Raw genomic sequence first — 26,179 nt, 5'->3', positions numbered from 1 at the left:
CTAGCCGGGCGAGGTGGCGGGCGCCTGTAGTCCCAGCTACTGGGGAGGCTGAGGCAGGAGAATTGCGTGAACCCGGGAGGCGGAGCCTGCAGTGAGCTGAGATCCGGCCACTGCACTCCAGCCTGGGCGGCAGAGCGAGACTCCGTCTCAAAAAAAAAAAAAAAAAAAAAAAAAAAAAAAAAAAAAAAAATATTTTGAATAGCTTCTCTTTTAGTCCTCATAAGAATCGTATACTTATCATTGTCTAGATGATGAAACTGAGATTCAGAGAAGGGAGATTCACACATCATGGCAGCTCTGGGATTTGAGCCTGGGCTGCTTCTGTTAGATCACCACCACCTCTAAAATCAAGTGAAATAAGGTGTAGAGTGTAAATCACCCCACCTCTAAAATCACCTGGAATCAAGTGTAGTGCAAAAACTAAACTATCACATGATCTACAAATAAAAGGGAGTTTTGATAATTTATTTTAAAAGGAATATACTTGACGTTAAAATGGAACCAGAAACATGCTCAGACATACAAATTCTTACATAGAGGCTGCCACTCTTACAATGACTCTTACATATCCTCGGACTCCTGGTTCTATACAGTGGCCAAGGGCTTGATACAAGGGCAACTGCGGGGTAAGAATGGGGAAGGTACGTTTTAGTCACGTCTCCTTGGGTGACGGAGAATTGACCACATATGCCTTTAAGAGGGAATAAACTTTGTTCACATCATAAAAGCCCATATATACAAGACTCAGACCATTGCTGGAAGGTTATTACTTTCCCCATAGCTATCATTATGTGTATAATTTTTGTTGCATAAGTAATATGTGAACTAGCTTTAGAAAAATCAGTATATTTTAATGATTTTATTAGTATGACCCAGCCTATTAGGAAACGTTATCTTTATTCCCATCACCTACTCTTGTTTTTTCTTTCTATATACTCTGAAAGACTTTGTTCTATGAAGAGTATTTTTAATTTCTTTTAAAAAGGAATAATGTAGAACATTACATCTTACAACTCTGTTTCTCTTCTCAAATAATATAATGAACACTTTTCCATTTCAGTATACAAGTTAAAAGTAAGTTTTAATGATTGCAAATGCTTTATTGGAAAAATATCAAAATGTACTCAATCATTTTTTAAGTTTGAGGGATATTCATATTGTTTCCAGTTTTATAAAATTTAAAACAGTGAAGCTATGCAACATCTTTGAGGACAAATCCTAACACATGTTTTAATTATTTAAGATAAATTTGTAGAAATGAAATGACCCGTCTAAACAGTAATAATCTTTTTAATGCTTATAATGTGCTGTGCCCAGCTTTTCTCCAGAAATATTATGCAAATTTCTACTGTCTCCAGCACTATGTAAAGGCATGCTCAGTCTTAAACCTCAGAAAAGACCTGTTTATCTTTACTTGTCTTCCCCAATTATCTGGAAGGAAATTAGATCTCCTTGTACTAATTTGAATTTGTTATTATAAAACAAATAGCTACTTGTTCTTTTATGTATTACTATCATAATCTGCCCCCACTTTTCCATATTGAGTATTCATTTTTTTTAACTTCCTAAATTGTGAGCACTTTAAAATATATTTAAAATGTTCACTTTTATTTCCCATATGTGTTGCAATTTTTTTCCCTAATGATCAATTGTTTTGTTTCCGTAACTTAATTCTAGGTCTTTTCTTGCAATACATAGGTTTTAAATTTTGTCGTAGCCATATAAAATTATTTTTTGTGTGTTTTTAGCCTTTGGTTTCATGTTTTAGAAAAATCATTTTCCTATCAATATTATGTATTTTATTCTAGTATCTGTAATTCTCCTATCACTTTTTGGTATCTTCGATGATGAAGTGTTAGAAAATTGTTAATTTTCCAAGTTGCCATCCTCCTTTACCAATAGGAATAAATAAATAACACATCTTTTCACTTACTTGAAATGCCTCCTTTCACATACTACATTGTTCTGTGAGGTATGTTCTGAAATTTTTAATTTATATAAGTTCCCACTAGTGAGGGAAGAAGCCTTAAAAAGACACATAAAGAGAAATACAGGTGTTTTCTGAACAGAAAACTAAGTGCCATAGAAAGTGAACATCGGATGAAGGTGGTGACATCCATGTCCAATGAGGGACACTTTCAAAAAGTTAGAGATATGTGAGAGTCTAGAAAGAGACTAGTAGAGATAGGTTACACATGGGCTTCCTCTGCCAACATCGGGGATGTTGCATGTGCATTGTTTCATGACCTCTCAGTAATTTCCAAATTTGAGTGTGTAAAATGTCTCCCACAGGTAATTCTGCTGCTAGTGGAATGTGCTTTGAGAATTATTCCCTTGGATTAACACACACGCGCGCGCGCGCACACACACACACACACACACACCAAGTGTGGTAGAGGCCAAGGAGATGACCCTGAAGCAGCACACTGCAGGAAATCAGGGTGAACTTGCTTTACTGCACAGGCATGGTAGCAAAAAGGACCTGAGTGTGAGAGAGGTTCTGGATTTCTGGGTCTCACACATGGTGTGTTGGATAACATGTAAATGCTTCACAGACAATCGGTTCATTACAGTTATAGCAACAAAGTTTGCAAGGAGTAAAGTAAAAAAATATAATGAATCCAAATTTAATAATTTTGCAAAGTTAATCATTTAGACATATTAGGCTTTGTTCTATAGAAGAGAATGGATTTAGTTTTAGTAGGGTCCTGGGAACCAGGCACTCATGTATGTGTTAGCAGTAGGAAACACAAACAAACAAACAAACAAAAAAAAGTTGAGAAACAAGTATAGACTTTGCAGACACCAAAATGGAAAGTACCTAGACTGTGGAATGTGTAAGAGACCCGGAAGAAGATTCCTTTTGGGAAAAGAGTGGACAACTCAAGCATCAGAGATTGGAGTCTTTAACCACTTGCAGACTGGCTGAGGAATGAATATGAATATGATATTAATAGCCATTATGTTATCTTTTGTCTCTTTGAGAACTGCATAACTTTGGGACTTTTTGTTATTGTGACATGTATAGGACTGACATAACTTTTCCATGAATTATGCTACTCCCTTCATATCCTTTGTTTTCATTATTTAAACAATTTGCCCTGAATGAAATGTGGTCAGAACACTTGTAAAAGAGTGAGTCTGGGTTTCCCAGTGGGTAGGGACTCCAGAGAAGAGATGTATAACAAGTGCCCCAGAAAGTAACTCACGTCAGTTATGCTGTTCATAACTAACTGGTAATCCAAGTATGATTTTTTGAGATGAAATATGCAAGAGTATTTTCTAAAGGGAATGAATTACAGTAGTTCTAACAACTTCAATAATATTAACATCTAAGTTATGCTTACTGTATCAAAAGTTTAAAATATTAACCAAAAAACAAATGCTTTAGAAACCCTTTTCTTTGAAATTTAAAGCTCAATATGAAACAGTCAATGAACTCTGTGGCAAAATACATTTTGCTATTTTTTTAAACTCCTTTTTTTTTTTTCTCATTTAGGGTCACCTAAGCAGTCAGCAATTCTTTCCTATGGATATAAAACTAACCAGGTGCTTCATAATGTCAAACAATTTCCTCATTCTGCAGAGGTTTTAGTTACTTTACTCTACTGTGCAAATAATGTTCATTGCTTCATGGTCTAAAAGGCAAGATGCAGAATCATGAAACTCTTGAATTGCAGTTCTGGCTTGGAAAGCGAGTCCTTCCTAGGACTTCAGTTATGTTCTAAATCTTTCTATCTTTATTGTTTTCTGAAGAAGGATGATTCTGTGTAATTCTCCATTTCAAAGTGGTCTTGTGAGGATTAATCAGACTACATTTTGAAGGTGAAATATAAGTTGGCTTTTAGGAAATTTCATATTACATTTCAAGTATATGTTATTTTAATGGTTACTTGATGAATAGAGTTTCCTACGAGCTACAGATTTGGTTTCTGGACTTCTGAAATATTATGCTATCACTAGCATGTGATAATTGCCAGTTTGATTTTGACATTTTGCAGTGGTAGCTGAAGACATTGATCTTGATATTGCTCTGATTCAGGCAGGAACATTTATGCTGTATTTGCCCTCAGCTATGAATATGTACCCTCAATATCAAGTACACTCAAGGGAGGAGCACAACATGCTTTCATGTGAGGTCTACTTTGGAATAAATTCTAGCTTTTGTGTTTTGCTATGTATACTAGTATAAAAAATGACGGCACTGCATAAAGTTTAAATTTACTGTGTTCAGCAGAAGTGTAAGAATCTGACATTATTGATGAATATTTAATAGAGGATAAAGTAATATAGTGATTGCCTCACCAATTACTTAAAAGATATCTATGAGTAATTACAAACAATGGAGGTATAAATAACTATCTAAAATAATGACCATCTTTATATGGTTGAAGGAAACCTGTTCCTACAGTTATCAAATACAAGATTACTATTATATTTGTTTTGTAGTTCTATACACAGCAGCATCAAACTTAAAAGAACAGTCACTCCAGATCCTGAAGTCATTTAAAAAAACTAGGACTGCATATTCTGAATTTTTATCTTCTTTCTAATTTTGATCTTATCAAGTGTCAGTTTTTCTCATTGTTTGTGGATTGCATTATTAATAAAATAAAGAAAGATTTGAACACTGATTATGCTTCTTGGAATGTAGCTGCAAATTAAACAGTAATAGACGTTTAAAAATTGTTATGTGCCCAAGGGAAAAGAAGTTTCAGGTATATGTAAGTAAATTCTTCAATAAGTTGATTTGCTTACCCCATAAACAAGTTCTCCTACCATCCCATTCCAGATTTTTGTGTCTGCATCCCTTGCTCCATATTTTCCATCAGGGACAATGGCAATTTTATACTTGATACCAATATGTTTTGCAATTTCAGATGCCAAATCTACACAGTATCCTTCATACTTGTCATTTCCTTCAAACATTTCATGATTTTTCTTGTACATAACATATGGGGATTCCTATAATGAGAGAAGTAGAACTGTAAAGGAGAAATTATAAAACATTTGAAAAACCTTATGTAAATTTCCAATTTCAGAATTTGACAAAAGATTGTATTTAGTATTGGCATACATACTGATTTTGTGTAGCTAGAAATCAATAATAAAACAGATGAATATGTAAGTATGGGTAGCAGAGATTAAATTGCTTTGCATTGGATGCTAAAATGGAAATCTTTAAATTTCCATTGGAGTAAGTATTAAAAACCTAGCACTATGACTGTGATGGGAGAAGCATCAGTTACTAATTATCTAGAGAAGCATAAATTATCTTCTTTGGCAATGAAATGAGTATTTCTAAAATATTTCATGAAATTAAAGACTATTCATTAGTCAGCTTCACCTAATAAAAGACTAATTCAGGGTCACAGGTTTCCATAGTCTGCATATTATTTAGCCACATTCAACTGTGACTTCCTTTAAGAAAAAGGTTACATCATTTTTCTTTGATCTCTAGTGTTTAGCAAGATGACTTTCTCAGAGCAGGCACTTGGTACACTATCATTCAAAGAAAAAATGAATTAATATTTAAAAATTCTTAAATAGTTATTTGCATTAAATCTGCTTTCCTAATGTCCAGTATTTTGGCTTTAAATATAGTTTGTGCTTCATGAACTTTAGTTATATTGTAAAACATTTCGCTAGTGATGCTGATAATTTTCCTCCAATTGTAATGAGCATACACTTGAGGTGATATTCCCATTTAGTTTTCTAAGCAAGTGAGACAGAAAATTTGATGAATAATTATGATAGAAATCCTGATAAAATGAAAAAGGTTATCAGTGGCTGATAATTACTACAGTTTTCAGTTAAACACACATACACACACACACACACAACACACACCCTTAAACCAAACCATTAAAAGACATGCACTGAAGAGACATTTTAGCAAAAAGCACTTGATTTTGTAAGTGGCACCTAAAGCCACCAAACAAAGATAGACCTGCTGAACACATAATATTGAGAGAGTCCCTGGTCACATCTGAGTTTTCCCAGTCATTTGCAGTCAAGGAGTGGCCACCTTTGGCTACATTATTGAGATCATGTATTCATATTTTATAGAATTGTACTGTAACATTTATTTGGTAATCTCTCATAAAAGTCTTTTCTTTTTCCCCAGAAAATTCATAATTGGGGAAGTTGAATTTGCTCTTAAAACTCTAGAATAGAAGGCAAGTTGCTTTGGATGAATAACACGGCAACCTACACTAATTCTGATATTGTTTTTAAGTACTTCATAAATGTAGAACCTCTGTTAAAAATTTAATAAAACATGTGAATTATAGGACATTTTATTTTCTCATAGAGAGGCCCTAAATAATTCTACAGTGGGCAGTTGTCCAGGATTGGTCCTTCTACTGTGTTCTTAAATCCTGCCTTAGGTTGGCACGGTCAAATGACCCAGAAGCCTCCAACTTTTTTGAATTTGATGAATATTCTAACTCTGGAATTGGGTAGAAAGTTCTTCCACACGTAAAATTAAGGCAACCAATTGTCTCTTCTTTAGATAGATGAAAATTATGCAGTAGCTTATGGAAAACATTGTGAAAATGTAAAGAGTTTAGCAAACTATAAATGTGGTTATAAAGTTGGTGAATTGTTGTAAAGCATTATTATTTTCTAAAATATGCTATAGAATATTAATAGTCATTAGGAGCTAATTCTTACATTTTCTCTCTCTTTTTTTTTTACAATAACCATTTTAAAATATGGAAGAGTATTTAGAAAAAAGCAAGAGCCACATATTTGTAAAATGCTTCAATTCAGATTGAAATGGTTGTACAACTATCATCTATAAGTGTAACAAGTTTAAGAGTTTTTCGAAAGGGGTATAGCTAAGGCTCCATTTGGTACTACGGTTGAAGGTCAATTCACAAGTGTCTGCAATATTTGAACACATGAATTTTTGTACTCAAATACATATATTACTGTATTAGCTTGTGTGTGCAAGTTTCTCTAGCTAGTATTTATAATCTAATTTGCTAAATGCCTACTACATTATATAATGAACAATTTACTTCAATAAAAGCTACATATTTGTTATTTAATCAAACATTTATTAAGCAGCTACTGTGTGCCAGGCAGTTTGCTGGGTGATAGGGACACAAAAATAAGTAAAGTATGCCCCTTGTTCTCTTGTAATGAAAGTCACTGTTTTTTTTTTTTTTTTGGTAATAATGGCAAAGGAGTATAAGGTGTGGGGAACAATAATAAAATATAGTAGTGAAAAACAATGGTAGCTCTTACTTATTTAGTGCTTACTATGTATTGGGCACAATGTAAAGTTCTTCATGTCTTTTCATTTACTTTTGACACTGGCACATTGAGGTAGGCATTTCCCACTTTGCAGATGGGACAGTGAAGACTCAGGGAGGTTAAGCCAGTTGTTCAATTTCACAGAGCTAACAAGTGAAAGAGGTGGGAGCTGATCCTACATTTTGATATTTTGTTTTGTTTTTGTTTCTGAGAGACAGTCTAGCTGTGCTCTGTTGCCCAGACCAGAGTATAGTAGTGCGATCTCAGTTCACTGCAACCTCTACCTCCTAGGTTCAAGCGATTCTCCTGCCTCAGCCTCCCAAGTAGCTGGGATTACAGGTGTACACCACCACTCCCGGTTAATTCTTATATTTTTAGTAGAGATGGAATTTCACCATGTTGGCCAGACTGGTCTTGAACTCCTGGCCTCAAGTGATCCACTAGCCTTAGCCTTCCAAACAGCTGGGATTACAGGTATGAGCCACTGTGCTTAGCCAATTTTGAAATATCTGGAAATTTTTGAAACTATTGCATTTATCTAAATATGTGCAATTAATTGAGATTCCATATGACTTAATGAAATATCTGGAAAATTTTGAAGCACTTATTGCATTTATCAAAATATGTGCCATTAATTGAGATTTCATATGACTTAATGAGGGAACTAGATTAAAGAAATGCATTTCTGCATTTTTATGCAATTCATTTAATGAAATTCTTCATATGATCTTCTATGTAAACAGTGTAGATAAAAACCTTTCCATTTCTTCTCATAGTGTCTGGCATAGAGAATGCACTAAATAAATACAAAGATATCCTGGCCTATCAGTGTTTCCTAAATAGCAGTATCATTATAAAGTAATTTTATCAGAAATTCTGATTCAGATTTTCTAAAGGAAAGTAAATATTAACAAATGCTAGGTTATCTCTTCTGAAGCAGGCCCACGTCTATATGAGTAAAATATTTATTTAATGTCTTCTTTCATTTTTTCAGTTTTTTTCTTTCTTTTTTATTTTGGACAGCAGGAGTCCATCAGGTCATTGTTTTCCTGCCGAGCAAACCAACAAAGACTAGAAAAGACTTCAGCTTACTGCAGATGTTGATTAGAAATGCAGTTAGATTTTTTTGCCTATCCAGGGACATAAACAATTACTGAGATTCAAGATGAGTGATGCAGACAGCATAAGAGAAATGACATGATCGCACCCAGGGAGATGGGGAGGTTAAAGGAAGAGAACGGCTAGGCTTTCCTTGAACAATGTCGCTCATGGTTGCTCAGCTCTGCTGGTTCTTTGACTGTGTCTCATTTTGCTTTGCTTTCATGTCAAGTCCAAAAGAGTAGCAAATATTCAACATTCGCCCAACCTCTTCATTTCCTCCATGCTCAATCTGACAAGTTGTCTGCAAGTAGCTCTTCGAACACTTCATATTAGAGTTAATACAAAGTTTGGGGGCTACTAAGGGGGAAGAAAATACAAAATCTTTTCAATGTAATAAATAAATTCTGGCAAATCGTTAAGGAGGATTTGTGGGGATATCTTTGTAAAACAGCCTTATGAATTCCCAAGTGTTCGATTTTGAATAAAAACGGAATGATCAGAAGGATAGAGTAACCTCTTATTTCTGTCTTATGTATATAACCTGCTATGATTATTATCAACTACTATGCTTTGCAGGACAGTAATTTCTTAAAAAGTTATTTAAAATACATTTCTTCTTAATGAACAGGAGTTTTATATTAAGATAGTTTCTCTGATGAATGGGGTTCTACATCTGCTCTGCTTTTCAGGAAAGAAGTCACTCTCTGTTTAAAGCTGCTACATTAGGGCTTACTTATGGAAGTATTTATGTAAATTAATTAAGATGATTTTTAATCAATAAAATATAATTTTCCTACCAAGGAAATTTTTTTGGATTATTTGTATTTAGCAAAAGTGGAACTATCAAAACAAAATATTAGAAAGGCTTCAAAATTTTCTAAACATCACAAATATAATTATTACAATTACTATTAAAAGTTGTTACAATAATGTGATCAGTGTTAACCAATGTTGTTTTCTATGTGGATATTTGGTTTTCTCCAAAAATCTTAATGGATGTAGATAATTTATCCCATAGATAAAATTCTTAAAAGTGAAGATTAAGATATTATTATTCAATTCAGAAAAAAATAAGTAAATCTAATGGCTGAAAAAATTTAAATGTAGCCAAAATCATTTAAAAACTAACTGATTTATAAGCTCTTCAGTGAGTGATGTGTGTGAAAGAGGAAAATTAATTTTTTTATAAGGAAGAAAATACATTTTAATTTCTGTATGCATGTGTATATATATAGTATTTTTATATAAATATGTGTGTGTATGTTATAATGCACATACATATGTATAGTGCATCTACAGAATTTTACATAGAGAAGAAAAAATATCAAGCATGTTATAAAAAGTACAAAACATAAGCTCTGGAAAGATCATGTGTGATAAGGATAATTGCTTTTAGGTTTGTAACGTAATTCTGATACTGGAGTGAATACATTTGGTTTTATGGAAAGTTTGCTTAAAGGATTGTTATGTTCATGAGATGGTAAGAAATATCTTTGTAGTTGAGCAATGCATCATAAGCATCTCTTAACTTCGGTAGTAAAGCCTTGGGAAAAAGAGGAGCTCGTCTGAAACATCACTGTATTATCTCCCCTTTTCCAGAGAGTTCAATAGCCAAGAAAGTAGTAAGATTACAGAGGAAGACACCACCCTCCCTTCTCCCAAGATCTACTGTAAATGGCTTTTCCCTCAATTGCTGTATTTATCCAAACCACATGGAATAGATATGGCTTCTTTGGGTTATTTGCAGAAATTATTACTTTTAATACAAAAAGTTAAATCAATATGGTCACAGTCTTATAAATTTTATTGATTTTGTAAAATTTTTAGTCAACAAGACTTAAAGATAAAAATGATGATATTAATTTAGTTTCTACTAGATTTTGCTGTGGTATATTCAGTATGATTATAGTCAGGTAGAATAAATTTATTATTAAAATGAAAATCACATTGAAGATATACAACACTGTTATAAGAAAAAATAACTGTCAACAGCCATAAAAAGTTAATGCTACATTATATTTAATAAAGATAGCTAATATAATTCTTAATTATGTTTCCGGTCTGCTTTCTCTGAATATACTATAAGTTTCATTGAGTGCAGGATTTTTGTCTGTGACATATCCCCAGGGCCTAGAACTGTGCCTAGTACATAGCAGACGCTCAATAAATATTTATGAGTAACTGAATTTCTCAATCAATTTTATTTAGCAATAGCATATAGTGTTACAGTATATCAACATATAAATAACAACATACACAAAGGACAGACAACTGGAAAAACAATAACACCATATCAATGTCAATCAAAATGAATTATATCCAGTGCTCACTCTCAGCCTTCTTCTATATCTAGATATAGGTATCACATATATTAAAATGTCTAGCCAATTCCATCTGTATTGGGAGTTTTCAATTGAATTTGGGGATAATTACATGCAGATGCCAACATCTTGTTTATCTACAAGGGATTTCTTTCATAATGAAGGAAGTGGAGGGATATTACAGGTCCTGGACTACCATTTTCAACAAAAGCAAATTGAAGGAACACTTTCAGAAACAGGATTCTAGTATATGTCTTTTTGAATTACTGAATGATTATGCAGTTGCAAATACCAGAGGTATTATTTATATAAAGATTACATTTTCATACAAAAAGACAGATGCTAGTATTATACTATTTTGATAGCAAAAATATTGATGACTTTACTGTCAAACAACATATAACTTTACAGAATATCCTTTATCTATATATTTCTATATATAGATATATATAGAAAACAGTTGGATTTTTTTAGTCATTTTTAGTCTTTTGTTGATCGCATGCTTCCTGGAAACTAGCCATGCTTGCAAAATTAATTCAGTATTTTGGTTTTAAGAATTATTTGTCCAGTCCCTTTAATAACAGGGATGGAAAGGAGATTCTCTATATCATACATGTAATGCACATTAAAACACTTTATTTCACACAGAACAGGCAAAATTCCAAGAGATCTTTAAAGAAAACAACTGTATATATTCAGAAAACAAGCACACAAATTCCAAGATATTTACTTATAGAAAATCTACCCTTGGAAATGGAGTGATATAATTCCATCATTTACGTACAGTGACCTCATTTCAAGATAGGGGAATTGATATGTCAGAATCACTAAATGATTCTTTGTCAACATCTATTTCTTGAGAAAGATGAAGATTAATTCTTCTTTTGTTCTAGTATCTCAGGAAAGTCACAGAACTTAAAAAAAAATTTTTTTCTGGTAGTCCAGAGTTGGTCATCCAAGAAGAATCCCACATGAAAAATAAGCTTAAATTTACTACACTGGAGAACAAGACTTGAGCCTTAGTTAGGAATGGTCGAACAGCGTGGAACTCTTTTCTTTCTTGATCAATTTCTTAAAATAGGATTCTTCATCAGAGGCTGAAAAGAGGAGGACTGTACTGAAGTATGACTTTCCATTACTGTGTCTTTTTTAGGAAAAGAAACATACATATATATATATTGCTTTCAAGTCCCATGCAAATATTATACAATTAAGTTAGAAGGTTTACACAAAAACTCTGTTGGTTGGTTTGCATTCTAAAATCATAAACGTCTGCTGAAGGCTTGTCAGATTACATTAAATTGCTGACTGGTGATGCAACACGGTTAAAACTAAGTGCAACATATGAAGGCTTCTCTCTGGAATTTTCATGCTTTAACCTTCATATCATTTTTGGGAACAACTCAACATTACTAAAAACCTGAAACTAAAAATGACAAAAGCTAAAAACTAAATTACATAAAATACTTCCATTTATTTAGAGTAAGATTTCCATAAATAATTTAAAACTTGTTTTGCCTAAAGAGACGTGAACTGAGTATATGCAACTTTAAATGAGATAGAAAAGGTCACCAATTGTTGATCTCTTTTGACTAGCGTTGACTTTAAAGGGCACGTTTGACTTTAGAAGAGAAAAATACATAAGATATTCTATTATTTAAAAGGTAATTTCATCAGAATCTCTTTGAAAAAGCAGTCTTAAAATTTAGAGGACTTTTCACTTTGTGATGTGGCCGAATGAAGCTATCGTATTCTTCTTAAATTTTAGAATTTCAATAAACTATAATGTGTACTTCTCACTGGTCAATGAGAAAAATAATCGGTGGAAGAAAACCCTTTTCTCATTCAAAATAAAAATAAAATTAATTCCTAAATCATTTAGTTGTATAAATCATGCTCATTAAAATCTTCACAGTCACATCTTTGCTATTGTAAACAGGCAATACAATCATTATCCAATGATTAAACTACCTGAAAATTATAATTTTAAACACTATTATTATTACATTGGCTTTTTAAAAACATAGTAACAATAATAATATGTTTACTACTGGACATATTTATGTGATTGGTGGTTGACCTTTGTCATGTTCACTGTTTTGTGCTTTAGGGTCTTAGCATTTCATACATTTCCAACTAGAGTTTGACAGTCTCAATGTGTAACATCTGAGCATTTTTCCAAGAACAACAATGTGACAAAAGATAATACAAATAAAAGTACTATATGTACTCAAAGCTTAGGACGAACCTATTCAAAGCCTCAATAGGCTTTTGTGGATCAGAACACCCATGTCACCATTGCTAACAGTCAGCTTTGCCCTCCCTGCTCACCATCGCTGGGAGTTAAAATTGCCTGTGGACAAAACGGAACACCATAAAGCATAGACCAACACTTACCATAATTGTGGTTACAACCACTGTTCTGTTCTCAATAGCGGCTGTGTCATTGCCAAGAGTTGGTACATCTTGAATCAAGACTAACTTATCCATATCATTCCAGTAACCAACCTGCCAAATAGAGAACATGCTTGAAAACATATTTTAGAAGCATTTACTCTAGTTCTTCTTAGAACAATGAAGGGTATGAATAAGTAAACAAACAAAACAAAAGCCAATGGAAAAGAAAAAGTGATTGGAAGTGTTCTTACTTGCTCATAAGCCAGTTTTCCTGGTGCTAAGGATCCTGTCTTGTTACATGTTTGGAAAATTTACTGTTTACAATAGTGGAGTGGCCAAGAGATTGGGAATAGGTGATTCCAAAAGGAATATGAGCACGGAGCATTATTTTATGCAGATCCCCTCCTCTAGTGAGATAGACTGGTGCCCCCTAAATTAATTTGTGTAACTTTATCAATAAAGTTACAGGTTGTATAGTAAAGGGAATGGCCAGATTTATAAGAAGAACATGTATGGAATATTTCCAAGCAAAAGAAACCTACATATTTTTAAAGCAAAACAGGAATGGTTTTAGGTTTGATATAACCTAGCCACTAGGTAACAATCTTACCATTTTTTGAAATGCTAACTGCATCAGAGATGAATATTAATGGTCAATGCTTTTGCTTTCAAATATTACATTTAAATTTGTATTTTTTCATTTTAAATTATTATTTTTTTATTTAGAAGTCAAACACTTTTTCTTAAAAATGAATTAAGTAATTACTTAAGTACTCTGAAAGTAGTAAGCTACAATGGAATCTTAATGGAAATTTAGGATTCTTTGGTTTTTGCAGACCATTAAGCAATAATAATGGCTATTACATATTGAGTGCTTGCTCTGAGGCAGACAATGTACTCAATGCTTTTTAAAAGTATACATCTTAAAGTGAATATACATAGCAAGTATGGAGTAGGGACAATTATTATCCACATGTTAGAGATGAGGATTCATTTTAGAAGGCTAAAGAAATTACACAAAGTTACACTTTAGTAAGGCCAGAATTCAAAACTCAGGTCTCTATGACACCAAGTCTACATGCTTTGCTGTTATGCTACACGACCTCCCAAAATGGGTGTTCATTTACTGCTTGACAAACTTCTTTCTTGAATTTCTTGATTCAGTTGATAAAACTCATGTCTCCAATAAAATGTATGCATTTGCTCACTGGTCTGTATTCACTATTCTAATGTTTTGGAAGTCTCACTTGCTTAATTCAGGTTTCTCAACTGCCATGTTAGTATTTATGAGCATATTAAAATAGAGTAAGCATTAATATGTCAGAAAGAGGCACTAGATTATTCACAAGTGTTGCATATATAATTCAATAACAAAACAGATGGAGAAAAAGACTTTTTATTAATATGGCTTGCTACACTTCTTATTTTGATCCAAAATTAGAAGTTCAGCAAGTTTTTTCAATAGTCTATGTGAATCAATTTCTGGTTGACATTTATTAATAATTATATGATAATTTTAATTTAAAACAAGTATATATTTGAGACCCACCCTCTCCTCAATTCTTATGTGTACTTAAGTCAGTTGATTCTTGTTAACTCTCCTTTCCATATGAAGTTATATGACATGAAAAGGGATTTTACAGTTTAGCACTCCATTAAAATGCACCCATCCTGAAGAGCTCATCAGCCAATTTTCAGGAGAGACAATTTTTCTTTATGAATGAGTCCCATAACAGAAAGAATCACAGATCTGGGATACATTTTTGGAGAGTACCTAGATATTGGCAAGACCTTGACATTTTGCATTTAAAAACTAAACCATGGGTTTGCAGTTATTCCCCTTTTAAAGACAAATATTTGATTCAGAAGTGCTGGAAAATTAAAATAAAAAGCAAACTTTAATTTTTTGCCTTATATCTACATGCAATTCTGGTTAAAAAAAAGAGAAAGTCATATTTTGTGATATGGGACCAATTAATGCTAGATTTCATGTGGACCATGGGCTTATTTAGAACTAAGTCTACACAAGGGGTCAGTTCCTAAAGGGATTCTAAAGTTTGCACCCAGACCTCACAGAAGATGGAATTTCTCTCTCCAGTCTTCATAGCATTTTGCATTTTATTAAGAACTTTTCCCATGACTGATTTCATTTAACAGGGAAATGGATATTTTTCCTATAGACAAAAAGTGGGTGAAAAGTCATTTTGTAATGCTAGAGCAAAAATATGGAAGCATTTAAATCACTAAATTGATAAAGGATGTCAGAAAAATATTAATCTTCTTTGAACTCCTAAAGGTGATTTGTATGCAAATGTAATTATACTAAGATATGTGAGAAAATATGTCAGTATTTAGGATGGTCTTGGCCTAGAACAGAGAGAAGATAGGAACTGAGCGGCTGTGAGGAACTCCTATTCTACTCAAAGTTGGTTCCTTGGAGAGCTGCTTTGACTAGACCTGCCCTGAAAAATCTGGCCTAATTCCCACATCGGCCCTAAATCCCTATAGGCAATGGGACTGATGACGTTTCAAGATCTTGAAACCTGAGTCAAGATCTTGAGTGATGCTCTAGAGCTGCAGGAATTTTAGTTTCTACTGAAGCTCCACCTCTTTCTAACTGAGCATCTCTGAGCAGGTAACTTAGTTTATTTGAATCTTACTTTTCGATAGGAGAAAAAATATGTATCTTATTTTTAGGTTGTCATGAGGATTGAATAAAAAAATGCACATCAATTTTCCATTACAGTGTCTGGCATATAATGTGCTCTCAATAAATAAAATTTTTGCAATTAAAGATTTCTGAAACCATGCAACTCTGCAGCATTCCCTCTGCAGCCCTGGATGGGGGTCACTGGAGTGATAAGAAGATTCCACTATACTTAGGAGCTGGGACTTCAGAAAGAGCTTTGTGGCTTCTGCTTAATGAGACTCTCAATCAGTTTTCCTGTTGCAGAAGTCAGACAAACTGATGGGTTGACTCTCTGATCTGTTTTCAAAGATAGCTCCCTTGCTGGCAAGTGTTCAATTTACAAGAATGATTGCTCACTTCTCAGACATATTGCCTAGTTTCACCAGCATAGTGTCTCTCATGGTAGCTCATTTTTAAGTTTAATATTCCCGACACAATGCCCGAGTTGATCATTGCCACGGAAAAACGAAGATAGATGAGTCTACACCATTTTATACTGCATATTTCTTTTAGGAGCCTTAGATGAATGTCAGCTGGGTGTGAAGATGTACTGTTCATCACTCTCCCAACTTATTCCTTAAGTTTCTCTTTGAAAAGTCTTAATTTTTGTTGCCATCATGGTTCAATAGGCTATGAAAAGATTCAGTACTATGAATAGCCCACTTCATATTACTTCTAGTTAGCACCAGCTTTATTTTTCCACTATTCTTTCTCTTATAGAGAATGATTTGATGTTCTGCACTTAAAGTTTTGTAAAATAAGTAATTGTCATTTGCATTTTAAAAGATTCTGTTTAAATCGCAAATTTTGCAAGGTCTGGTGTATGGCAAGGAGGTGAGTCAGTCTTACCTTTGTCCACCTGTTAGCATTTAGCATTGTCCACCTGTTAACATTTTCAGAGGCCTGTGGAATAGCCTATTTGCTCCCCAGCTAGCAGAGGATCTCTGCTTAAAGCTTGCCTCTTTTTTGTTGCTGGCTGTGTGCTGTAGAGTGAGCTCTTCTTAACGTCTCCTTCCCTTGCTTCAGTCAATCTCCTTAGAAAAGCCCGCCCTGAGGTGCAGCTGGGCCCCCCGGCTGCTGTCCATCTCCTGCCACTCCTGATCTGGATCAGGTAGGCTCCAGTTTACCATGTATTAGCTGGCAGCCTCCACACAGGCTATGCCATTAAGAAGATGGAAATCTAGAGATGGTTTTCATGGCAGCTGCAAACTTCTCACAGATAGAGAAGCACACCCATATCGTAGTCTGAAGCAAAATGCAATTAGGAAAGCCTTTGCTATTTTCCATGTATCACCTTGAACGGTCCTGCCTCCAAGCCTTTCTTCAGGTTGTTGCCCCTTCCATTTCATCCTTCCAAACTCTAACATCCTGGCAATTTAAAATCCCACCCCCCCCATACAGCCTTCCTTTATGTGTTTTCCTCCAGCAGGAAATCATCTCTTCCTATGTAGATCAGTAAGGGAGAAAATACTAAGAGTTAAATATGTTTTCTCACTTACGGGCTTTGGATAAGATAACTCATTGGGCCATAATTTTGTCATTTATAAAAAAGAGAAATACTACTACTCAAATTATAGGTTTGTCATGAGGATGGAATCATGCAAAGCACCAAGTCCAGTGCTTAGGACACAGCAGGCATTTCATAAGTTGCAGTTATCATTATTACATAAAAGCATGAAAATATATTTTGGAAATTTTTTTAAACAGCCAAATACCGCTTTTAGATAAGGTTAACTTGAGTGTCTGTTTCCCTGAACATCCTAGTTCCTAGATAACAGGAATGTTAAAAATTACATGAGTTAGCTACAAAACACTTATAACCAATTACTGTGGTGGGGCTGTATGGTTGCACTGTATAAAGTACCTCTTGAATGCTGGGAACACTGCTGCTATATCTACTCACATCTTACCACTAGCAGAATTATCTTCCCAAATCCAGGAACCTAGCACCAGCACCTTCCTGAACAACTTAGATGTTTCTTTCCCTCTCAGCCTAACAATAATCTTACCATCCATCTTCTTTCTCTTTTGCTCATTGAAATTTATCTAGTTGATTACTTCAAGAACACCCAGCCTATTCTAAATATGTTCACCCGTTAGAAGTAATTTTTTGGTACTTGCTCTAATAATTTCGTAAATGACTACCTTGAGGTGCTTATGTCTCTTTACTGCTTCACGTTCTGTTCTGCAGAGCCAATTTTGTTTTGTGGGATTCCTTTTGCTAACCCCACCCAAAATATTGCATCCATTTTGGATAAGGGATATAAACAGTGTATAAATTAGTTTGTTTCAGCTTGGGCATACTACTAAATATCAATTACATGACACACACATTTATCTCAGCATTGATTATAAAGACAGTACTAAAGTATTTGTAAGTACTCACAAAAAAGGGAAATGTCCAGCCATCTTTCTTCTGTATGCCTTTAAAATGTTACATACAAACTAAGTAAATACAGAATTCTGTTTTTCAGTTTGATTGTGGCTCACCTTTCTAGGTCCTGTGCTTTTCAGCTCAAACACATCCATTGTGTAATTGACTCTACGTCCATAGTGGTCAAATTGAACATTCCCTGTTAGCCCTTGAATTCGAACCTAAGTGAAAAAGAAAACCACATGTGTTCACTTGCAATTTCACTTATAGGAATTTCAACTTCATCTGCTGGGCTTACAACTACTTAAAAAAGTGGAACTATAAACTATAAACAACTAACTGAAATGCCATTAGGTATTTGACCTATTGGGGTAGAATCTGAAAGAGGAATATCAAAGGGATATATAAGCAATTTTGCTATACCCCTGGAAGAGGAATATATTTTATTTGTTTTTAATATTATAAAGTTTCCATTCTTACTAGAAGAATCCTCTCTCAATTATAAAGTATTTTTATAGGAATCACAATTTTTTTTATGGTTACTTTTCAGTTTTATTTGTATATCCACAAAATGGATTAAATAACCCTGATACATATGCCAGATCATATTCTCACCTTGCTAATATTAAAATTAAGATATAAGAAGCAAAAACATATAAAGACATTTTTGAAAATATTGAAATATATTTTATTCCAAATTTCCTTTTAATTTGCTTTTACCTATGTTTTGAACCTGTGACATTTCAGAACATTTAAAATGTAACATTAAATATGTATATATTACCTTAATTATTTGAACAAATAGTGTTGGTGTAATTATAAAAGACTGAAATAAACTGACTACTTAATCCAAAGTTACAAAGCAATTTGAAGATCTCCAGAGGTAGTCATTTTTTCTGGTTCTGGAATGTCCTGGGACCCAGGTGGACTTATACTTCCTGAACCCCTTGTGGTTCAGGAAGTGGCTTATACTTCCTGAACCCTAGCTAGCCTTGTGGTTAGCTAGGCCCATGTGACTCTTTCTGACATGTGAGTTGTAAATAGGCAGGACAGGTGATATTATTAAGCCACAGAATTTAATTGCCAGTTTGAAATGTGCCCCCAACTATCCATTTCCCTTTGCAGAATTCAAGATGGTAACTGCTCTGCCAGTCTATGTCCTCAAGTGACTACAATTAGCCAAGTGCCCCTGCTAATCTAGCATATGTCTGAGTAAGCAAAGCTCCTTTGTTGTTTTAAGTCACTGAGATTTGGGTTATTACAGAAACTTAAGCTAGCTTATCCTGACTATGCATCCACATAAAATGTAAACAGCAAAATTCTACCTTGTATTTTATCTAGAAATGTCCCAAAAATGATGGCTTGATATATTTGAGTAGCAATTGTAATATGTATTTGTGCTTGGATAAATTAGTCTGTTTTTTGAACATTCAACTAAAAGAAGACCATGAAATGAATTGAACTTAAATAAAATTGTGAGTTACCTGTTTGAGTGTCCTCTCCATGTCAATTCCCTGGCCCCATGGAGCAGCGGGATTTGCCAGACAATCCCCAGCATTTCCTCTCCTTGAGATATCAATTTTCTGCCTCCTAAGACTTCGGAAAGTTTCAGCCATCACAAGGACTCCATCATAAGTCAGAGCAGAGGTGTACTAACCAAATGAAAATGAATATAATGGTAAATGTTAAAATCTTATCGAGTGCTAGAAATGGTCTGGGGTCTTTGTAAGTTTATGACATAAAGCACTATTCTATCTGAAGGATGGTTAAATTACTGATAATTAATTGACTCTAGCTTCAGAAATTTCTATTCTTGCTTTAATATAAAGCCTGTATACCAGATCTTATCATCCTGACTCAAAAAGGAGAAAAACCATTCTGAAAAATAGAAATTCTAATAAAACAGTTTTCCATCAGTTGGTAGAAGAAAGATCCCTAGGCAAGGTGTTTCTGTTGTGTCCCAGTACAAATAGGTAACGTATCAAAGGCTAATGCAGCGGTGTAATCTGCCTTATAGTCAGTTTCTGTGCTTGAGCCCTAGGAGGGCTGGGCCTCTTAATCTTTTCCTCCTCTAAAATGCCTAGCAAGGTTCCCTGAGATTTAATATAAGTTCATGGACTTGAAGTATATATCTTTGTTTATTCTCCCAGAAGAATGAGTGGAATTGTTTATTGTTATTCAGAAATATGATGCCAGAAATAACATCTACTTATTCAACAAATGTGTATGCATCAGTGACTGTGCTAAATAGGAATGAATATTGCCACACTACACCCAATGAAGGTGCACAGGAAGGCAAAGTCATTTTGTTAAGTTTTCGATATAACCTGGGATCAAAGTAGAGATGTGAAGGATAGACCATCTGCTTCTGTCTGAGAAAAGAGTGAGCTCCCCTCCACCTCTGAGAAAAGATTATTAAGGTTAGGAGAAAAAGTGAGGAAAGGTTGAGATAAAAATGTAATTTTCTAAATATAAAAATAAATCAACATGGGATCGCTTTTGGCAGACATTTATTGGAAAATTCCTGAACACATGGAAATGGGGCACAATTTTCTGGAAGCATGACAGATCTACTTATTCAGCAAATGTGTATGTACTAGTCACTGTGCTAAATAGTGTCAACTACTAACTACTTATCATGACAAAAACTACATTGTCTCCTTTAGAAATTCCATATGGTCAGTTCCTTATAATTAACACCTTCTATGCCTGTATGAGCAGTAGGTTTGTGCTGTAGGAAGTGGAGGATGATCCCCTTGATTTTGTGCTTTCAAATGAAGAAAAATCATTTGAAATTCCATTTGTAGAAAGTAAACTTAGGGCCGGGCATGGTGGCTCGCACCTGTAATCCTAGCAGTTTGGGAAGTTGAGGTGGGTGGATTACTTGAGTCTAGGAGTTCGAGAGCAGCTTGGGCAACATGGCCAAACCCCATCCCTACAAAAACCGCAAATCATTAGCCAGACGTGGTTGTGTGCACCTGTAGTCCCAGCTACTTGGGAGGCTGAGGTGGGAGGAGGATTGCTTGAGCCCAGGAAGTCAAGGCTACAGTAAGCTGTAATCGTGTCACTGCACTCCAGCCAGAGTGACAGAGAAAGAGCCTGTCTCAGAAAAAAATAAAAGAAAAGAAAGTAAACTTAGGCAACATGGGCATGAGACACAGCAGCCACCATTACAGGGAAGAGAAAAACTAAAACATGGATAAAATAAGGAGCATTAATTCTAACAAAGAACTGTTCAATAGTATAGGATATAACTCTTGTATTAGAAGGATTTAAAAGAACCATGTAAATTTCCTATATATTCCTCCAGGACTTGACAAAACAAGCTTCTGGAGAGACATGCTTGTCTGTCTCATGAAGAGACATGCCCTTCACAATTATTGGGATGGGGTAGCTGAGAAAAACTAAGGTGTTTAAGCCAAGTACTACACCAAAAATGAATGTGCCTCCTCCCCTGCCTGACCCAACACATCTTTGAATAGAGAAAGTCATCAAATCATCTTTTTTTGTTAAGGCAAGAAAATAACAATGAGAAATAAAATGAATCTTGCTTAAGTCGCAAAGGGCAAGAGAAAAGTGCAATGCTAGTACTTGAGGACCAAAGGAGGAAAAAATAAAAATATTGTTGCTTTTTCAACAGGAAGAAAGAAGCTGAGAAGAGATGGCACCAAAAAGCAAACACACTTGCTGTGTTTTAAAAAGTGCATTCATTTTTATGAAATATGTGAACCAGAAAAAAGAGCAGGTATCACACAGAGTGGTGAGAGTAAAGGAGACATTCAGCCAGAGTGGCAAAGACCTGGGATTTGACAGGTCATAGAGCTGACAGATGGAAAGAAGCAGTAGTTTAAATCAGTTTTACCTTTTCAAAGGATGTAATTCTTTTCTATGTGTCTCACTGTGCTACAATCCAGGGAACCACAATTACGGGCAGATAACTTCTAGGTGGCACCTAGAAAATTCTTACTAATAATTTCATTTTTAGGCAGGGTAAATAGTGCCCTATAGTTATTTACTGCTCTATAAGTGATTAGAATGATGAAATGATTTCATTTACTAAGATTTATAGATAACAAGACAGAATTGGGCAGAATCATGGTGCAGTAGAAAAAGTATGGGATTAGAGAAGAAAGAACTGGGATGAATTTTAATTCTGTGACTCATAGGTTTATGGGAATGTGAAGCACATTTTCTTGGCTATAGAGTATAAAAGAGAGCAAAATGAAATGAAACAAGATAATAGTGACTCTCTATTATGGTTATTATGAGGATGAAATTTCATATCATATCTGAGAGCTCTTTGAAAAATGAACCAGACTCTAGCTAGGAATCATGAAGACTACAAAGATGAGTATTTGATGGTTACTGCCCCAGAGAGTTTATAGGAGTGAAACAGTAAGTGTGCAAATAATTATATTAAATCCCTGATGCGAACTGCCCAATGAAATACTATGGAGAGTACAGGCAGGAAGGAATCACATTTACCAAAAAAAAAAAAAAAAAGATTTCATAGGGAAAGTGGAATTTGAGATAAAGCCTTGGAAGGTGGTTGGATTTCGACAGGTAGACATGGTGGTGGAGGACTTTTGAGGTAAAAGCATGTGCACAGGGAGTGATAAAGGGTGAGGAAATGCAGGGGCAGCTCACATTAGCTGGAGCATCAGAAAGGGGGTAGAGGTTCATGCAACTGTAAAGTCTTGATTGGCCTATAAAATGGAAGACCTTGATTCCAGGAGATTTTTTTTAAAGCAGGGAAGTGACACGATCAGAAGTCATGCTTTTAATCTTGGTTGAAAAATCGAACACTTAAGAGTACAATTTAATTAATTATAATCAATCCTCATTATTTGTGGATTCTAAATTTTCAAATTTTCCTCCTTGCTAATATTTATTTGCGACTCTTAGATCGATACTTATGACACTTTTGTGGTTATTTGTGGAACTGTATAGAGTGGTGAAAAATTTGAGTAACTAACACACAAGGTCCCAGCTGTGGCAGCACAAGGAAACACTGTTTCCTTGTTTCTACTCTCGTACTGTAAACAAGTGTCCTTTTTGTGTTCTATTTAGTGCCATGTTTTCTGCAGTTTTGTGCTTTTTGCTGATGATTTCACTGTTTAACATGGCCCAAAAGCATAGTGTTGACGTGCTGTTTAGTGTTCCCAAGTGCAAGGAGGCCGTGATGTGCCTTATGGAGAAAATGTGCATGTTAAATAAGCTTCATTCAGGCATGAGCCACAGTGCTGTTGGCCAGGAGTTCAATGTCCATGAACCAACAATACATTAAATAAGGTTTCTTTAAACAGAAACACCCATAAAACAAGGTTATGTACTGAATAGTTGACAAGAAGTTTGTAACCAGAGGCTAGCAGAACTTAACCCTATATTACCCCTGGGAGCAATAGTTCTATATTTACTTATTCAGTATTTAAAGAGACTTTATAGAATATAACTACTGTGAATAATGAGAATTAATTGTACTGCATTTATTTATTAAATGGCTACTGAATGCCTAGCATCATGCCAAGAGTTGTGAATGATGAGACGATTATATAACAGAGGCCAAAGCTATAGCATAGACGAGTCTAGTTGGATATAATCAAATAGGAGACATTAAAATAATTATATCCTGTGTATCCCATGAATCTGGTCCCTGACTCAAGGACTGCCAACTAACATATCAATTTAATAATTTGCATGTATTTATCTGTAAAATCAAAGGATTGGACAACCGTGCTTGACACATAGTGGACATCCATTTAATGTTCTGTTTTGAAATTCTGTGATTTTATAAGGCAGTGAAGATGGTATGCCGAGCTGGCAAAATTCCAGTATTTCTGAGAAGAAATTAACATAGCCACTATGAAATATTATAATTAGAAAATAGAAGCAGAGCTAAGACCTTTTAGCCTTAGATCGTGTTTTTCCTAGGCTTGAATTTCCAAATTACATATAAAACTTTTTACTGGAATACACTGTTAGTAATAGATTAACAAATGTTGATGATGGTGCCTTATTAGGTAGGGGCTCAAACCACTAAGTTGGAGTTTAAGAAACATTATGCCATAATTTAACATGAGGTCTAAGAAAGTCATCTATCTGTTTAGTTTGATCAAATATGCTTATGATCAGAAATTTACCAACCTTTTCTGAGCAAATATTAATAGCATACTTTCACAATATCAGTCAGAAAACAATTAAAACAACCAGATTTTTCACTATTAATTAGAAAGAGAACTTTTGCAGAAGCTTGTATATTTTACATTTCTGCTAATTTCCTAATTTGCCTACTCATTGTAAATCACTTCATGAAGATTTCTGTGTGGAAGAAAAGTTACAGATGCTCTTTCACATTTGAAGTATTTGGTTAGCAATTAAAAAATATATATAATTCTGCAAGAAAATTCATATGTATAGTACCGTAATAATAATAGTAAAGTGCTTGAGCTAATGTCTAGCAACTCTACTCTTAAATACAGACATTTAGAAATTATTAAGTGCATGTGCAAGGCAGTTATAAAGACAAAATGCTTTTTTCCCATGCCATACTATGTTTGGCAAAATGTTACTGGAAAATCTGTATAATAAACTTTCCATCTTAAATTTTGAAACTATCAGTAATACAGTAGATAAAAATAAATAAATACCTTTGGAGGAGTCTCAGATCCTGGATACTCTCTCTGATCTAGTTTCTTCCAGCGATCCATTAGTTTGATTACCATAGGTGTATTAAAATCTACCAACTGGAATCCAGTAACATTGGCTCCACCATGTATAAACCTCTCAAGAGAAATGTCCTTGAATCCCTATAAAAATTGATACAAAGATTGTTAAATTTAGTTTATTATACATGGCAGCTCTTCAATAGTAACATAAATTAATGGCCTATACAGATTAAAAGATTTTAAATAAAGCAATGGCTAAAAATGTGGAAAATGATAAAGAAGATGTGGAAAATCTAACTATATCTATTTAGCTGTTAAATTCTGTAATTCAAAATCCAATAAATGAGACAAAGATATGTTTTTATTTCCGTCCAAATCAAGTATTTCTTGAATGCCTCTGATTGCCTTTTATGAAGTATAAAGGGGGATAAAGGAGATAAATATGATTGCATCAAAAAATCTCCTGTTTCTCACTAACTCATTCCATGAAACTAGTATCATACTGATACCAACATTTGGCAAGGACACAACAAAAACGAAAACTACAAGCCAGCATCCCTTATGAACACAGATATAAAAATCATCAACAAAATACTGCACACCAAATCCAGCAGCACATCAAAAAGATAACTCACTGTGATCAAGTAGGTTTTATTCCAGGGATGCAAGGATGGTTTAACATATGCAAAGCAATAAATGTGATTCACCAAATAAACAGAATTAAAAACAAAAACCATACGATCCTCCCAACAGATACATAAAAAAGCATTTGATAAAATGCAACACACCTTCATGATAAAAATCCTCAAAAAACTAGGCATCAAAAGAACATATCTCAAAATAATTAAAACCATCTATGACAAACCCACAGCAAATATAATTCTGACAGGGCAAAAGCTTGAAGCATTATTCCTAATAACTGGAACAAGACAAGGATGTCCACTCTCATGACTTGCATTTAACATAGTACTTCCAATCTTAGCCAGAACAATCAGGAAAGAGAAAAAAAGGCATTCAAATAGGAAAAAGAGGAAGTCAAATTATCTCTATTCACTAATGACATCATCGTATACCTAGAAAATCCTAAAGACTCCTCCAGATAAACTGTCTGATAAACAACTGCAGTAAAGTTTCAAGATACAAAATTAATGCCCCCCAATCAGTTGTATTTCTATAGCCAATAACACTGAAGCTGAGAACCAAATCAAGAACTCAATCTTATTTAAAATTGCCGCACACACACACATGCACACACACAATATCCAGGAATGCATTTAACCAAGAAGGTTAGAGACCTCTACAAGGAAAACTACCAAACACTGATGAAATAAATAATAGATGACACATAAAAATGGAAAAACATCCCATG

The 26,179-nt window shown here is 34.3% G+C and overlaps 1 protein-coding gene across 7 annotated transcripts in view; it reads right to left on the bottom strand.

Moving 5' to 3' along the window:
- The window catches only part of GRIA4 (glutamate ionotropic receptor AMPA type subunit 4), a 372,806-nt gene that overhangs the window by 59,787 nt on the left and 286,840 nt on the right, over positions 1 to 26,179 (bottom strand). For 5 of the 7 annotated variants that reach the window (XM_015115585.3, XM_015115581.3, XM_077964932.1 and 2 more), the window contains 5 exons: positions 24,793 to 24,951; positions 19,630 to 19,797; positions 18,262 to 18,366; positions 13,083 to 13,193; positions 4,759 to 4,965 (listed from right to left, as the gene is read on the bottom strand). In XM_015115585.3, the coding sequence (XP_014971071.1) occupies positions 4,759 to 4,965; positions 13,083 to 13,193; positions 18,262 to 18,366; positions 19,630 to 19,797; positions 24,793 to 24,951 (750 nt within the window). Of the gene's footprint in view, positions 1 to 4,758; positions 4,966 to 10,534; positions 11,783 to 13,082; positions 13,194 to 18,261; positions 18,367 to 19,629; positions 19,798 to 24,792; positions 24,952 to 26,179 lie in introns of those variants that run through there. The other 2 variants (XM_015115588.3, XM_077964933.1) reach the window with 1 other exon arrangement.

This window comes from Macaca mulatta, chromosome 14, assembly GCF_049350105.2.
Source record: "Macaca mulatta isolate MMU2019108-1 chromosome 14, T2T-MMU8v2.0, whole genome shotgun sequence".
NCBI classification, from domain to species: domain Eukaryota; kingdom Metazoa; phylum Chordata; class Mammalia; order Primates; family Cercopithecidae; genus Macaca; species Macaca mulatta.
The sequence above is the reverse complement of the archived record's forward strand: the minus strand, read 5'-3'. Positions and strand labels throughout refer to the sequence as shown.